Genomic DNA, 17,364 nt, shown 5'->3' on the forward strand with positions numbered 1-17,364 from the left:
TTGGCAGACACATTTTCAGTCGCCATCTGTGTATTTGCGCCTTTCTTACGGTGGAAAGAATATAAACTTAACTGACAAAATTGCTTCAATTAGAACCATGAATCGTTTATTACTGGATCTCATTTTATGGCCTTTATCAGCACAGTGAAAATTTGCTTCAATGACAAGTAACAGAGGGGAGATGCCGAAACGTTGGCGCCCAAATGTGTCTACCGTAGAAGTATGAAAAACCTCCAGGTCCGCTGATTCAGTAAAGTTTTTTGTTGGGTTTGTTGATGACCGGGCAATGGCGAAAATTTTTCTTTCTTTTTTTTCTTTTTTGGCATAAGTAAAATAAATTTACACCGTTTTTTATGTTATTATTATGAATATAGATTTTAATATCATTAGGAACTTAAACACGATAAATGTTCATCATTTTATCTTACGTCCCAACAATGTAAAATTTTGAAGTATTTTTTAAGGAATCGGTTTTGGAATCGGAAATTAGAGTATTTTTTCCGATTCCGATACCCTGAAAAATTCCGATTTTTTCTATTCCCGATTCCGATTAATCGTCCCAACACTAATATATATATATATATATATATATATATATATATATATATATATATAAAGTAATCCACATACATTACTATTTCGCCACTTATCAAGGCCCAGAGCCACTTGAGGATATGGGTTAATATATATATATATATATAGATATAGATATATATATATACTTGCCAAATCCAAATTTATGGAAACGTCTTATGAATTATTACCTCATGTTTCTAATTCATTTGTGATTTAAGTTATGATTCAATTTATATTTCATACTTTTTTTTTTACACAGTGATCACCACTTATCAAGGCCCGGAAGCCACTCAGGGATAAGGGTTATTGCAAGTACATTACGTTAGTGTGGAGATTTGATGAAGTGTTTAATTAAGGGGGCGGTTCATTAGGAATTTGTTAACGTTGGACTTGAAGACATCCAAGTTGTAGTCCGGTGGGAAGCAGGCAGACGGAACAGAGTTCCATAGGCGTGCAGTTCTAAGAAAGAAGCTTTGTTCATGGAATCCGCATTTTGATTTAGGCACAGATATAGAGTGGGGGAAATTTTTCACAGTGGATTCAGCTAGACGGGTGTTTTTCGTGAAAGATTGGCGAGGGGGGACCAGAGATTGGAGTTCAGAGGAGCACCTGCCATGGAAATAACGATAAAACAAGGATAGGCTCGCAACGTCTCTTCTGTGGGAGAGAGGTTGCAGGGTAGAGAAAAGGGCATCCCCCACTAAGCCACGAAGTCTATTTTGTACTCTGTCAAGGCAGGATAGGCTGCTTTTAGCAACTCCTGCCCAGATATGTCAACAGTATTCCATCCTTGGACGTACTTGGCTTTTATATAGATAGAGAATTGCATACTTGCTCAATATGTGCTTAGCAAAAACAATTATGTTTAATAATATCTTATGAATTTTAACAGCTGTTTGAAGATAGGCAAACCCATATATTTTCTATTATATTTGCATGATTCTATGAGATCCTATTACTTTGTCATTATATTTTATTAATTTTATTTTATTTATTTATTTTATTTTATTTATTTTATTTTATTTATCTATATTCATTTGATTTTTTGATTTTTTCTCTCCTGAAAGCTATTGAATACTGATTATTATTTAACTTTAATTTACCTAGTCGGGTTTTAGGCAGGTTAGTAAATATCTATTTCTTTGCAAACAGCATTGTATGAGTTCTTGCAGTTTATTTAATAAATTTTCCTTAGATAAGCTTGGTGGATGCAGAAGTTGCAGCGCCCAGATTTGTTAGGTGTATATTTCTTAGCTCTTCCTAATATTGTACATTTACATTTGTATTCTATGTTATTTCTTATTAGTTTCCTTATTTTATATTTTAAAAGATGCTATGTGGTTGCGGAATCTATCCTTAAATGTACTTCCGTCGACCCTATATACATGCTCATTCTACTACTTTCAATCACTTCACATTTATATACAACTAGCCTGGGGTGCCCGGCAATGGAAGTATGTGTTGAGCAAAAAAAAAATAGTGGTAGTAGGCAGGCAGGCTCGAACCCGTATCACGAAGGAGAGAAAAGAATGTGGAAAAAACCCGGACGTTTTTGTCGTTGCGTCCATCACCAAACCGGAAATGGCGAAGGTTTAAATTAAGGATTAAGGCTAGTCAATCGAAAAGAGGGGATGACTTTCGAAAACATCGGCGAAAAAGGCGAAAGTGCTCAGTTGAGGGGGAATGAATTAATGATTTTAGCCAATTTTTCGATATTTGTCGTTCAAAGGGTCGAGCTTCAGAGCAATACCGATCTCATGAAAATCCGTCGCCTCTGTCAAAGGTTTTAGGCACACACACATACATACATACATGCATACATACATTTAAACAGACAAATGATATTCATATAATAGATGTCAGAAATAAGGTATTTATCATCCAAGAGACATTCATTTTTGTTTCTACAGTTACAGAGAGTTTCATTTTCAGTGTGCTGCCTGCTCATTTGTCCACTTTCTTTAATCGCCTTATCGAATTTTGCGTTATTGAAACTTATTATTGCCCATAGCCATATTATAAAATATAACACTGCTACCTTTATGTTCATTAGGTTCGTGCTTAATATATTTAATTGCACTATTAAAACCTGATCTAGCTTCGTTATAACATTTTTCTTACTATTAAATATTTGTTTGTTATAAGATAACTTAGATATTCTTTTTGAGATGCTGGGAATAATGGTTTTCTTTACTGAGTATGGGTGATTAGATGTAGAGGCGATATAATATAACGTTTGATTAGGTTTATGGTATGGTTCATCCGTTCTGTTAATTAAGTTGAGAATGACATTTAGAAAGTCTACTACTTTATGGTTAATATCAATAGTTATTTTAAGTCAATGTCTTTAAAGATGTTATTAAACAAACGTTTGGTGCTTTCTAAATTTCTATCCTTATCATTTAAAAAAGAATAGCGCATTTTTTCTGTACAGACCACCCCCTCTTATACCCGGTATTTTACTATTAGTTTCCTTAAGAATGTAAAGACTCCCAAGGTCTGTTACCCGAGCTGTGTCGGGACGGGAAGAGTGGGATATTGTAATATCAAAGTTTTTTCCCCTGTTTTATCTGGTCCAAAATTTATTGTTGCATTTAATTAGAGTTCTCCTAGCTATTTTCACTATGTCAATTTCTAACTTAGTTATATCTGTTTCATTTTTCACTAGTTCCAAAGCACTATCCAGCAATTTGGGGGAAATTGGTCGATAATAAACATCAATGTCTTACTATTGTCCCTTTGAGATAAAGTTACAAACCAACTTGGAACTTCCTCAGAAGATGACCATAATCTTTGAGTTACTTTGGATTAGATATTTGGCAGGATCCTATCTGAAATTGTTTTTACTAATTATTCCAATTTCAGAGATAATTGGGAAAATTAACTTAATGCTAGGCTTGTTATTAAATCCTTCTTTGTGATTTTTTTTTTTTACATGGGGGTCACCACTTATCAAGGCCCGAAGGCCACTCAGGGATAAGGGTTATTGCGTGTACAGTAATCAATCAGATAGTATTGTAGTAATCATTAGTATTGGGGGTTTTGATAGAGTGTCTTACTTAAGGGGGCGGTTTGTCAGAAGTTTGTTTATGTTGGACTTGAAGACGTTCAAGTTGTAGTCAGGTGGGAAACAGGCAAGCGGCAGAGAGTTCCACTGGCGTGCAGTTCTAAGAAAGAAGCTTTGCTCATGGAATCTACGTTTTGATTTAGGCACAGATAAAGAGTAGGGAAATTTATTGACAGTAGTTTCAGCCAGCGGGTGTTTCTCGTGAAAGATTGGCAAGGAAGGACGAGGGATTGGATCTCAGACGAGCACCTGCCATGGAAATAGCGATAAAACAAAGACAGGCTTGCAACGTCTCTTCTGTGGGAGAGAGGTTGCAGGGAAGAGAAAAGGGCATTCCCCACTAAACCACGAAGTCTATTTTGTACTCTGTCAAGGAAGGATAGGGTGTTTTTAGCAGCTCCTGCCCAGATATGGCAGCAGTACTCCATCTTTGGACGTACTTGGCTTTTATAAAGATAGAGAATTGCATCAGTAGTGAGATATCTTCTGGAGCTGTAGAAGGATCCCACCATTTTCCCAGCATCCCTGGCAACAGATTTGATGTACGTGTTCCATTTTAGATAAGGAGTAAAGGTCAAACCCAGAAGCTTGTCAAAATATGGAGCTTCTCCAAGACGAGAGCCATCCATTTCAATTGATGCCAGATGGGGATCAGAGCGTTGATGATGTAAAGATAGAAGCTTGGTTTTAGATGCATTAAAAGTGACCAGCCACCTCTTCCCCATTGTACCATGTGCTTAAGATCAGAGGAGAGAGAATCAGAGAGAACATCATCATTTACGGCCTTTGATGTGTTGCCATAGATGGTCGTGTTATCAGCATAGATGTCAACGAATGATTTAAGTATGTGTTTTGGGAGATCATTGATGTAGATCAGGAAGAGAGTTGGACCCAGGATGAACCCCTGAGGGACTCCAGCATTAATACTGTGGGCCTCTGGTTTCTGCCCATCAACCACTACTCTTATGAGCCTATCGGAGAGAAATGATTTAATGATTGAGAAAACATTTCCAGTTATACCGTAGCTGGAAATCTTGTGAAGTAGGCCTTTATGCCATACCTTATCGAAGGCCTTCAATATGTCAAGAGCAATTGCCGTGGAAAGGAAACCTTTGTCAAGAGATTCACTAATCCTGTGTGATATAACTGTTAGCACATCTGCTGTAGATCTTGCAGAGTGGAAACCATATTGCGTGTCACTAAGAAGGTTGTTTCTGTTGAGGTAGTTGACTACTTCTTTATTTAGATAGATTCCAACAACTTACTCATGACACACAGGAGACTTATTGGTCTGTACTGAAAGGGAGATGACTTTTCACCTGAATTCTTAAATACAGGGCATACTGATGAGGTTTTCCAGGGTGTTGGAAAGCACTTCTCCTTAAGGCAATGCTTAAACAGTTTTGTAAGTATGGGGGCAAGTTCTGGTTGGAGCTTTTTCAGCACTATAACTGAAATGCCATCATGGCCAGTTGCTTTACTGGAATCAAGGTTCTTGATTAGCTTGGCGACCTCACAAACAGATATTTGTATGTTGCATAGCGTGTTGTCTGTTATAGGAGGAAATATAGGGATTGATGGTCATTGTCGCATAGGGTAGAATTAGCTGCAAAGTTCTTGGCAAATAGTTTGGCCTTGTCTGATGCTGACGAGATGACCTCAGGTCCATTGATGATAGTTGGGATAGAACGGACACTGCTGTTCAAGATCTTGTTTGCTATTTGCCAAAACTGGTGGGAACCAAGCCGCTGATCAGCTACTTTGGATTTAACAGACTGAGCATATAGCTCTCTTGCATTTTTTATTACTCTTTTACAGTAGTCGCTGGCAGTCCTGAAAGCAGCTTTAGTCTCAGTACATCTATTACGTTGGTAGTTATGGAAAAAGTGATTTCTGTGCGCGATGACAGCAGCACATTCAGGGGAGAACCATGGCTGGCTGTTAGGTTTTTGTTGGAATTTTTTCGATGGTATGAACCGGTCTATGCCTATAATTAACCATTTGGTTAGGTCTGATACTATAGAGGACACATCCTTTTTAAACATGGAATGCAGAGGTAGGTCAGATATGAATGTATCCCAGTCCCAGTCAGCCATAGAGTATCCCAGTCAGCCATAGAGTATCGATATACGTCTTTTAGCATAAACCTTGTCACTTAAAAGTGTAAACTTCAATATTGTTATGCATAATAACTTTCGAACATAGATTAAACGCTGAGGAATTAATATCGAAAATATCTTTTTATTTGATCTTCTATAGTTCTTTGTAAGTTCTTCTAAAATTAATTTATTATAAGTATTGTAACTCACGCTGTAAATATTCATTGTTTTATCAGTGAGAACAATTAAACTGCGATCATTACGTATTTTTTAAAAGTTCAATTAATTTTAATTGTTGGATTAGAAAATTACCATTTTAAAATCATATCGAACATGTCCTGTTCAAAGTTTTCCGACCACCGATGACTACAGTTGGGCAATTCCCAAGTTTAATTTTGTAACATTTGGTGTGTGTTTTATCTGAACATATTTGGTCCGAGGTGGTATTCGTCTCCAGAGCGTTCGCATTTGGCATGATTGGTTTTCCAGTTTTCTTCCGACTTTTTTCCTGGGGTGATGATGTATAACTTTTTCACAGCTTGAATCATGTTCATCGTGTATGATTTGTGATTTTGAATTGCTATGTTTATAGGTGAGAATGTGATTTCTTCTTTTGTAAACATTTTAATGGCTTTGTACCTGTAATCAGCTCAAGTTCAAGAGAGGTAATATGTGTTTTAGTAAAATATGTTTTTTTATTTATTATATTTTACTCTTTGCATAAACCAATCCATTTGTTTAGAAGCTCAATGCATGTTAAATAATATATATATATATATATATATATATATATATATATATATATATATATATATATATATATATATATAGAGAGAGAGAGAGAGAGAGAGAGAGAGAGAGAGAGAGAGAGAGAGTTATTTTTTTATACCTACAGACGCTAGTGTTTCATGCTTTCACAAACATCAGTGCAAGAAGTGACGATTACCAGTCGTCAAAGGATTTGAACCCTCACAACGAAGCCATCTTTGGCTCTGCTAGTGAGCAGCTAAGCCTCTAAGCCACCATCAACCGCCGAGGAATGAAAGGAAATTTTTAACATTAATACTTAATACTGCTTAACATTAATTCAAATGGTCTATAGGGATCGAACAACAGAAATTTGCGATCTCACACCAAGACCAGCTGACCTATTTTTTTAATTTCCCATAAAATGTCAAACTTTAAGAAATAAATTCCTAAAGGGGTGATATAATTATAAATATTTATTTTTATACATATACACACTAGTGTTTCCTGCTTTCGCACTCATCAGTGTAGAAAGTGACGATTACCATTTCTCTCGTCGATTTCGACATATGCGATTCATACAATCAAATGTCAGAAATACACGCAAATGAATTGTTTATAGTCCCATCAGCCAACACCAGGGAGAAGTCTTAAGTAATTGTATTCTTATTATTGCCCACACTGAAGATTGAAGGTTCAATCTTCAGAAGAATGTTACTTAGAACTGAATTTTACTTAGTGCATTATCTATTACGCCACGGGCCCTGAAGGATTCAGAGGAAAATTGAATTCTAAGTAACACTTTTCAGGAGGTTGAAGGTTCAACCTTAAGTGCAAACAATACTAAGAAGACAATTACGAATTTTACCTGATGGAATGGGAGTATGCTAACTCTTATGTGTTGCATAAAGGGTTCCATTTGATATTCTGTGCAGATTCCCGAGTTTTATGTAAAACATCCCGAGTTCAACAAGCTGCAGCTAAAGAAGATCGGAGGTTACATCAGCCGAAACATTGTGAGAATAATACTCAAGATGAGAACAGTAGTCTGAATAATCCAACAATACAAATTATCTATCCTCATTCAGAAACAACTGAAAGGTTGGTGGCATCATCCTTTCTAAAAAATAGAATAGATGCTCGAATATGTTAAAGACACCGGACCATTTTATCCAAATCAACCCTGAAAATATCTAAAGTTGTATTAAAATTCAACAAATATGTGCAGCATAAGTGCTTCATGGAAAAGATATTTAAAAAGGTCAACTAACAATTCAAAAACGGAATGTAGATAATTATAATTTCACAAAGAGGACAGAAGTTTAAAATAATTGAATGAAATCTGAATTTATACAATGAGAATTGATTATTCGTAATGTTTGAACCCTTTGTTCTAATCTTGAGCGTTATTTTCACAACGTTTCGGTCGATGTAACCTCCGACTTTCTTCAACTGTAAGTCAAACTCGAAATTCTCTCTTTCAAAATCAGAAATCTGCACGGAATTTCAAACGGAACTCTTTATTTATTCCACAACTGTATGACTGGGTAGAAGTCTTAAGTAATTTGCAATTGTGTTTTGACTGTCGCTCGCACCGAAGATTGAAACTTCAACCTCCAGAAGAGTGCAACTTACAAATGAATGTTAACAAGTACTTTATCCTCTACGCCACGTCGACCAAAACGTTATGAAAATAACACTCAAGATGAGAACAGTAGTTTGTAGAATCCAAATAATACGGATGTAAATTAAATTTTCAACTTTGGAATTAAAGTTTAAATTTATTAGATAAAGACTGTATAAATACGACAGATTAATTCAGATATAAAAAATGATTTTATAAATATAAGATATAAAAAAATGATTTTATAAATATAAGATATAAAAAAATGACTTTATAAATATCAGATATTAAAAAATGACTTTATAAATATCAGATATAAGGAATGAGTGTATAATTATTAGAATTGCTTTCATTAGAAATTTACAAATCTATTTTACTTCCTACACAGAAGCGGAAAGGATGTTAAAAAAAATTAAATCTGAAACAATTAAAATTTCAAAGAAAATTGTTGTAATCCATTTCTGTGCGTGTGTTATCGTAATGATAATCATTCAAACTATAAACTGATATTTGTTTTATATTATTTCTTTCTTGTTGTTATTTTTGCCACTAAATGAATTCTTAATCACTAATTTCTGATTTCCATTGCTTAATGATGAGGCATTGTTTTACCATTAATGACCATGTTACCTTTTTTAAAATATTTTTATATTTTTTCTTTCTATTAGCAAACTCTCCCAAAACAATCCTTTTATTTCTCTTTTGATTGGCATTTACTTAAGCTAATCTAGAAAATTCATTTATGGAAATGTGGATAAGCAAGACAACAATCTAATAAAACTAAATATACAAATAGCATTAAAGCGGGACTAAGATATTTTGGTCGATTTGTTGAACTACATTTGTTTGGTAAAATGAGCTTTATTATATTTTATTCGGTGAAGCAAGAAAAGGTGAGAATGTGAAACAAAAGAAAAGTAGGAGGAATGTGCAAGAGGTGAAAAGAGAGTGAAGGGAAAATATTGAAAAAAATTTGCATAAAATCCTTGATAAAATAAATTGAAAATAAACAATATTCAATTTCAAGATTTTTAAATGAGGGTGGATAATTTTATATTATTTATTCAGACTTAATCTTGATTATTTTTATTCTGCTTCATATATTTGTGACCGAATACCACGATCTTTGGTATACTACACCAAGAATGAACGTAAATAAGCAACAGATATCAAACAAAAATGGGGATTAACACTGTCGTGAGAGGATTGAAAACGATGCATGGAATAGAAAAAGATTGATTACGTAAAAGACCGATTGTGTGAGTATTTGTCGATATTAATTCGCTATTGATTGTTTTATCGATCTATTGCTATGATTTGAGAAAAAGTGAAACACGAATTTTGATGAAATCACAACCACACACATACAAACACGCATAACCACACGCATACAGACACGCATAACCACACACATACAGGCACGCATAATCACACACGCACACACGCATAAAAAACTCAATGTTATATTCAGTTCTTGATGACAAGAAATGGATGATATGTAACCGCGTCTGTGGGTGACTACAGAAATATGGCCATGCAGTTCAGTCACTTAACTGAGTCTCAACGTTATTTTCCTATTTATGAGTCATCGCTACCAGAGACAAAAGCCACTCGAGGATAAGAGTTAATGAGATTGTCAATTGGATGATGAACAATATTATGAGATGATTGAAAACTATGAATGGAATAGAAAAAAAGAACAGCTCAACAAATACTTGTTGATATTTGGCATGCAGAAACCATGTTGAAGTCTGCAGAAAAGTTACCTTATAGTGATATGTTCAACAGGTGGGAAGTTCTTGAAAAGAAATTCTTAATTTTATTTGGTTTGGGGTACACAGCGAAAAGAGAAACATTTTTGGTAATGGTGGTAATAGGATGAGTTCTTGCTGTAAATGTTTCTACAGAGATAAACCAGAAATTAGAAAGAATTTTGAGAGAACAGTATAAAAAATATGCAGAAATTCAGTAAAAAAGGAAACAGATGTCGACTTCACATTGCAAACTTGAATAATAATTAAATCAGAGAATAAAAAAAAGAAAACAGACATAAAAAAGATGAAGGGTAATCAAGAGATTCTCTTATAAAATAAACAATCTTTTAATTTCATACTTCAGAAAACAGTTAATCTTAGCATGAAATTTTCATATTGTCTGCTAATATAGAATAGAAGCCTCAAACAAAGATCCGGCTACTTTATTGTTTAAACGATAAACAATAAATATTTATCGATCTCGAAAAGTGAATGCTATTAATTTATAAGGTTATAATTCTAAGACTAGAATATAGATCAGAGATGATTTTAAAAAATATTTCGCAGAACAATAATGGATTATATGGAAGAAAATGTAATTTTGTGCAAGGGCATTTCTGCATGTTTCCCAAAACATATTTGAAACAGCTTAGATGAAATGTTTCTGCTTTTTGTTATTTGTCTTCATCAATGACCGATCAATTGAAAGTACATTTACTCTTCATAGTATATATATATATATAAGGCTGCACGTGTGTGTGTGTGGTCACGAATAGGCTCCTATGTGGTTGACTATTTTTTAAAAAACTGATTACATATAATGATAGAAGATGTCTCGAGGATCAGGAATGGGTATGTTTGATCTGACAAACGGTGGTTCATAAAAATTGTGGGGTCTGCGTACGCGCCTGGCCCCGAAAGTATGGAAATAAAAAATGAAAAAAAAAACGTTTACAAGGGTTTTTGATATAGATGTACATAAGAATACTTTGATAAGTATGTTTCAACTTAAATAGGGATGGTATAATAAAATTGTGGGGTCTGCGTTCGCGTCTGTACTCCATGGAAATATGGCACAAACTTTAACAAAGACTTTTCAGATCTATTTGCGTAAATATACTTTGATAATTATGTTTCAGTTTGAAGAAATGTGGTATAATAAAATTATGGGGTGTTCGTTCGCGCCTGACCTCCATAGAATGTAAATATGTCACAAAGTATAACAAGGTTTTTTTAAAAGGGGTGAGGGTCCACAATAACACCTTAACTTTAATCTTTATTCACGTTAGCTTTTATTTTTTTGAGTTGAATAATATTGTGTTGCATAAATTCACCTAATAAATTCACGTTCTTATTAAAGTAAAAGCGATAAAAAAGTCGGAACTTTAGACAATTCTCAACACAAATTTTGCATAACTCTGTTTTTTTCCTTCTCCACTTGCACGTGGGACTCTTTCGAAAATAGACAAATAGATAAATAATAAAAAATAAGAACGTTACTTGTACTCGTGTCAAAAAAAGGAAAAAATCCTGCTCACATGATTACGTGTCTTTTTAAAAACATTTACATAACCTTTTTATTTTTATTTATTTATATATCTGCTTAAGCTTTCTTTTGTCAGTGTACTAGAAGGAATTCAGTTGATAACAACTCTTTCTGCGTATTCTTTACATTACAATAGTACAACCCTGAATCTGACGGCGCAATACTGCACCGTTCAATACTGTAAAACTGAAACGAAGCTGTTCTGCTTGAAAAGGGCGCCATTTTCTTCTTATTCATATTTATATCGATTCTTTGCTTTAAAAAACTAAAGTAATTACGTGTTTATTTTTTTAATATCCCATTTTGCTGTTTCGGATTATTTTACTAAAGTAATAAAGCTTCATTATTTTTCAAAACTGTTTTTGTTTCTTTGTCTTTCGATATTTCGTCGATATTATTTAGTAAGAGTGTTTAGCAGAAAAGCCAACAAACTACTACCCGAAAAAATAAATATAAAAGAAATAAATGTTACCATTGTCAATAAAAGTTCAGTTCATGTTTTTTTTTTTTTTTGAAATAGTTTTTAATGCTCTTTACTTGAAATAATTTCAGCGAACCGAAGTTAAAACGAAATTTGAGTCGATAACTATTTAAATGAATTTTTATATAAACTACACATGCCATAATCGAATATTCCTTAAGCACAAAATAACGGAAAACATTAAAATATGTTTATAAATATTCCTTACGTTGACGGAACACTCTTAAATTGTTAACACAGAATGTTCAGGTACCCCTCCTTCAAATTGAAAACGAGGCTCTCCATTTCAAAGTCGCTGCCATTTTTATTTTTTTAAACCGGTTCGTGAATTAAAAAAAAAATTTACAAACTACTTAAAAATACAAACCAATGAACTTTTCTACAATAAAAGTAATTTTTATTGACTATGGTAACATTTATTTCTTGTATATTTATATTATTATATATATAACATTTTCTCTTTGTAAGGAAACGTCATTTTGTTGGTCACTCTTGGCTACGAATGGAAACAAAGTTGATATAAAAAAAATGTACTTTCGCGAAAATTATCTTTACTTTCATCATATTTTGCTTAAGGTAAAATTTTGGAGTATCAAAACCTATCTCTTTACAACCCCCTCCTTTTCATAACCTATCATACTTTCATCAATCACAGTCCATTTTCTGTAGGCTGTCTTTGAACCCAGTCAACGACGGGTACTTCTGCTAGTATATATATATATATATATATATATATATATATATATATATATATATATGTGTGTGTGTGTGTGTGTGTGTGTGTGTGTGTGTGTGTGTGTGTGTGTGTGTGTGTGTGCATCTCTTTTTCTCTCTTTTGTGTATAAATTTAATCAAAATGTCTGATTAACCCCGTAATATCCCATAATTTTACCTGAATTAAGTTGTTTGATGACATATTCAAGTTCTCTTGCAGAATGACCTTCTTTAATGAAACCTTCAACAATATCTTCAAATCCCTAAAATAGAAAACATAATAATAATAATAATAATAATAATAATAATAATAATAATAATAATAATAATAATAATAATAATAATAATAATAATTGCAATACTTAGTGATCAAAAAGAAGAACCGATAAATGACACAAAGAACTTGAAAAAACCTGGAAGTATAAACAGATAATTTCACTCAAGCAGGGAAACCGAACACAATAATAGAAAACAAGAAAAAAAGCCTGTCAAATTCTTGATTTCACTGTTATAAAAGTTGACAAGGTGGAAATCAAGATAGCTTAAAAAAAACGGAGCAAATATATGGAACTGGAGAACTTAAATCAATACATGATAAAACGTGTTATAATACAAATAATACTACTGTTATAATACTAATAACTGTAGAAACAATCTCGAATTGAACGACAGTAGAGCACCGAGATACAGCATTAATTCATTCCGGGGTTGGGATCGTAAGTTTAAATCACCATATGGTGCAGCCTAAGCAAAATTTTATACGGTACATATTAAAAATTAGTAACAAAATACAGTAAAGTATATAATACACATGTATATAATAAAATAACATTATAACTAACACTGTAAGGGAGGGGGACAAATACCGTGATCAAGGGCCAGAAAACATTGTATTCCACATGCTAACCTGAAAAAAAACCGTATCCTAGGGCCACCGTATCCCATGGTTCTACTTTATAAGGGAAATTTGATCTCATAGAATAATGAACAGCATTGATGAAACTTTGTGAAATAATAAAGGAAATTCTTAGAATGCGGAAACCAACCGACATAATTAATGAATGCTAACAAATAATCTGAAAGAGAAATAGAACAAAACATATAAAAGGCGTATCACACGAGTCCCTATTTACAATGCCTCTCCACGGGACAGAGTTAGACACCAGGGTCGTTTTTTAATGTGGAGAAAAGGGACAAAAATAAAAATTGTCTCAGTCGTGAAGGATTTCTCCTCCACTGACAGAGAACAAGAAATTGAAGTGCAGCATCTGAAGAACATATACTACACTTTGATCTTGTCCCGGATTTCCGAGAACAATGTCCAAGAGGCACGAAACTGTCTCAAATCCTATAAACTGACATAAGTCTAATACTAATAATTATAGACAACCCAAAAAACACGGTAATATGTAGCAGAAATTGAAATCAAAGAGAATTTGGAGATGATATATTGGCCAGAAATAATAAAAACAACCGACTTTTAAAGGAAAATTGTAAAATGTGCAAACTGAGTAGAAGTTAGTGCCTCCAATGACGCTGAATTAAACAGCGCTGAGAGGGAAAATAGGACAGAATAACAATAGCTTATGCATGACATGAAAATAAACGAAAATCTTAGAAACATCTCCCTCATTCCAGTAATTCTAGAAATAACCGAACTCATAAAAAAGAATTTCAAATGTACCTAGCAAATATATCTGACGAACCAAGTGCAAAAGAGATACAAACAATTGCGCTTAAACTGATGGTTCGAATCTTTACAGGATCTCTTGACTGGAATGTATACTATAGTGAGTGAATGTCTGGAATCCAGTAGGATGTCCCATCCCAACTAGAATAAAATGATAAGAAAATTTAAAAACAAAAAGACAGATTGTATAATATAAAGTCCACAAGTACGTTGAAATGAAGCCGTGTATAAGCGTAATGTGTTTGTATGACATCAATATTAAGTTCACGTATCTACGGTTAAAGCCATGTTAGATCCTTGAGTCTTCTTGTATAAGTCGAAGTCAGCATCCAAAGAGTTTTGACTGAATACCAAAGATGAAGGTTTCTTTTTTTTGGGGGGGGGTAATTAATTAGTTTATTAATAACTTTGATAGTTAATTATGAATTAAATAAAAAGAACATAACTTGCTTGTTTCAAATAAAATTCATATTGGAAGTCATATCAACGACTGACATAAAGATAAATCAATTAAAACATAACCTGATTTTAGTTTTACACGCAGAGACATAGAAGACACGTCTGCTTTATTTACATGAGGGTACGTGAAGAGAGCGATTACATGCAAAACACTCGTTTATATAACCAATCAAATGGGAAATAACTCCAAGTTATTCAAACGCTTAAATGACATGTCACCTGAACCAGATAAGGGGACGCAACTCTTCACATAGCAGCTGTAGTCTTCGCAGTATTAAAAACCCGACTAACATTGACAAATTTCCAATAGGGAGTCCATGCAAAGTGATCAGTTGTTGTTAGTTCCGTCTCATGCATAATAAAGCGGAAGTAAACAATGGGCGATCCTTTTATAATTTTTGTAAGGTTCTGAAAATCATTAATCTTGAGCTGTTGCTGCTTTTGTTGTAGACGTTTGTAATTGCTATGATTATTGTTTTCGTCACGCATTTATCCTGTTGCTGTATTATTTTTGGACTATTGTTCTGTATTCACTTATTATGTGATTCACTATTTCGTCTCTTTGTCCACAGTCTGCATTTACTGTTTTCCTGTGTTTTGTCTAATTTAGCTCTGATGTAGTTAATTCTAACTGCATTGTTCTGTGCATCTATTAGATTTCGTTTTTCTGCTTCAGTGTCTATTTCATAACATTTTCATAAACCTCTTCTTTTTGTCATTCTTATGAATCTCCCGTACAGCTGTTTCTTTTCCTGCTGTTCTTTTCTCGATCTTTTTTTATTATTATTATTATTATTATTATTATTATTATTATTATTATTATTCATTCATTCATTCATTCATTTAATTGGCAAAGAATAAACGCACAATCGATTGCTATTTACAAGGGGAAAAAGTCTGTGAGAATTTAGAGGGCTATGGACAAAGAGAAAGTATACAGGGGAAAACTATGGAGGTCCTACCAGAGTATGTCCAAGGTCGTCTTGAAGCCTTATAGTGTGGGCTGGTTTACGATCTCATTGAGTAGCTGGTTCCATGGAGATACCCCGGAACCATCAAAGGTAGATCTTTTTTTTTTGCATGCTCGTGGAGTCCACGATCCAGGGAAGGGGTAAAAAAAACAGGTCCTAATCCAGGCCGCATCATCTATGAAAGATGTAGGTGAGAATGAGGTCGCCTCAAAGCCTCCCGCGCTCAAGGGTAAAAAGATTTAGAACTCTTAAACATTGCTCATATGATAAACCTCTTAGATCAGCCATCATTCTCGTCGCCAGGCACTGAACCCGTTCAAGATGCTGGACGTCCTTCACGTAATAGAGGGGCGTGGCCTGAATACTTTATTCAAGAATCAGGCGCATCAGAGAGGTTTAGAGAGGAAGGAAGATAGAGGGAGTGAGACGACCAAAGAAGTGGTGCATGAGAAACAAAACACTCCTGGCCTTGTTAGCAGCGGTGATGCAGTTCAGAGGGTGAATATGTGAAATGCACAATCACTCCAAGATCCTTGGCCTGACTGACGGACTCCAGTAGCCAGTCACCTAGTTGGAAGTCAAGGGGGGGGCATCCCTCAACTCATCTGACATTCAATGTCAAAGATATCACATTTACCAACAATAGTAATTATTTATTACATGATAATAGATGAAAAAGAATTATGTCAAAAATTATGACAGAACATATTTAATTGTCCGACGTTGAATATATAAGGTCAGTAACTGTGCATTCGAAAAGTGAGTGATCAACAGAAATGCCGGGTAAAAAGGTAGTTCCAAAAAAAGAGTTATGCTTAAAAAGATGGTCTCATTATAAGGAAACAGATGCAACAATATCTCTCCAAAATGAGGAATGACATTTCTCGGAAGAAGGTATAATGACCACAGAACAGATAAGCACATTACACTATCCACATGAAAAATAAGCGATAATGCCTAGGACTACAACAGAAACGATATTACACTAACTCTCAACCACTGCCCTGAATTAACCATTGAAAGATAGTATAATTTGGGCTTCAGAAAAACAGATGCAAAATCTCCATTATGTTAGGATGAGAATATTAATTGAAGTAGAAGTAGGTTTTTGTCTACAGACAGAAAGATAAGAATCTCCATTCATAATAGATATGAAGTTCATGAATGAATGCGACAGATTTTTCCAACTTGTTCACATCTATACTCACATCAAAATGGTTTGCATCATTTTCCATCACTCAATTGCTATTTATATAATAACTAGCCTGGGTGCTCGGCGTTGCCCGGGTGTTTGGAGCTGTGTGTTAAGCAAAAAGAAAATTGTAATAGGCAGGTATGCTCGCACCCGTGACGCGCAGAAGAAAGTGGAGGTGTGTGTAAGGGTGTTGGCTGAGCAAAAAAAAAAAAAGGAAAATTCCGAATGCAAAAAAAAAAAAAAAAAAAGGAGTAGTAAGCAGGCTCGAACCGGTAACGCGCCAGAGGAAAAAGAGGTGGAAAAAAATCAAACTGTTTAACTGATGTGCCTACCGTGATTGTGACATCACGGCCGATCGAAATAACGCTTTTTAAGCGACGCCGTGAACGCGAGGGTTGAATGACTTGCAAAAAATGCCAGCGAAAAAAATCGACCCTCCCT

At 34.2% G+C, this 17,364-nt stretch overlaps 1 protein-coding gene across 4 annotated transcripts in view; it reads right to left on the reverse strand.

Annotated features, from left to right (window-relative positions):
- The window catches only part of LOC145266889 (lisH domain-containing protein ARMC9-like), a 317,027-nt gene that overhangs the window by 125,654 nt on the left and 174,009 nt on the right, over nt 1-17,364 (reverse strand). For all 4 annotated transcript variants that reach the window (XM_080122667.1, XM_080122658.1, XM_080122685.1 and 1 more), the window contains one exon: nt 12,787-12,871. In XM_080122667.1, coding sequence (XP_079978793.1) covers nt 12,787-12,871 — 85 coding nt within the window. The remainder of the gene's footprint in view (nt 1-12,786; nt 12,872-17,364) is intronic.

The sequence above is a fragment of the Euprymna scolopes genome, chromosome 4 (genome assembly GCF_053919585.1).
Source record: "Euprymna scolopes isolate OS-2025 chromosome 4, ASM5391958v1, whole genome shotgun sequence".
Classification (NCBI taxonomy): Eukaryota; Metazoa; Mollusca; class Cephalopoda; order Sepiida; family Sepiolidae; genus Euprymna; species Euprymna scolopes.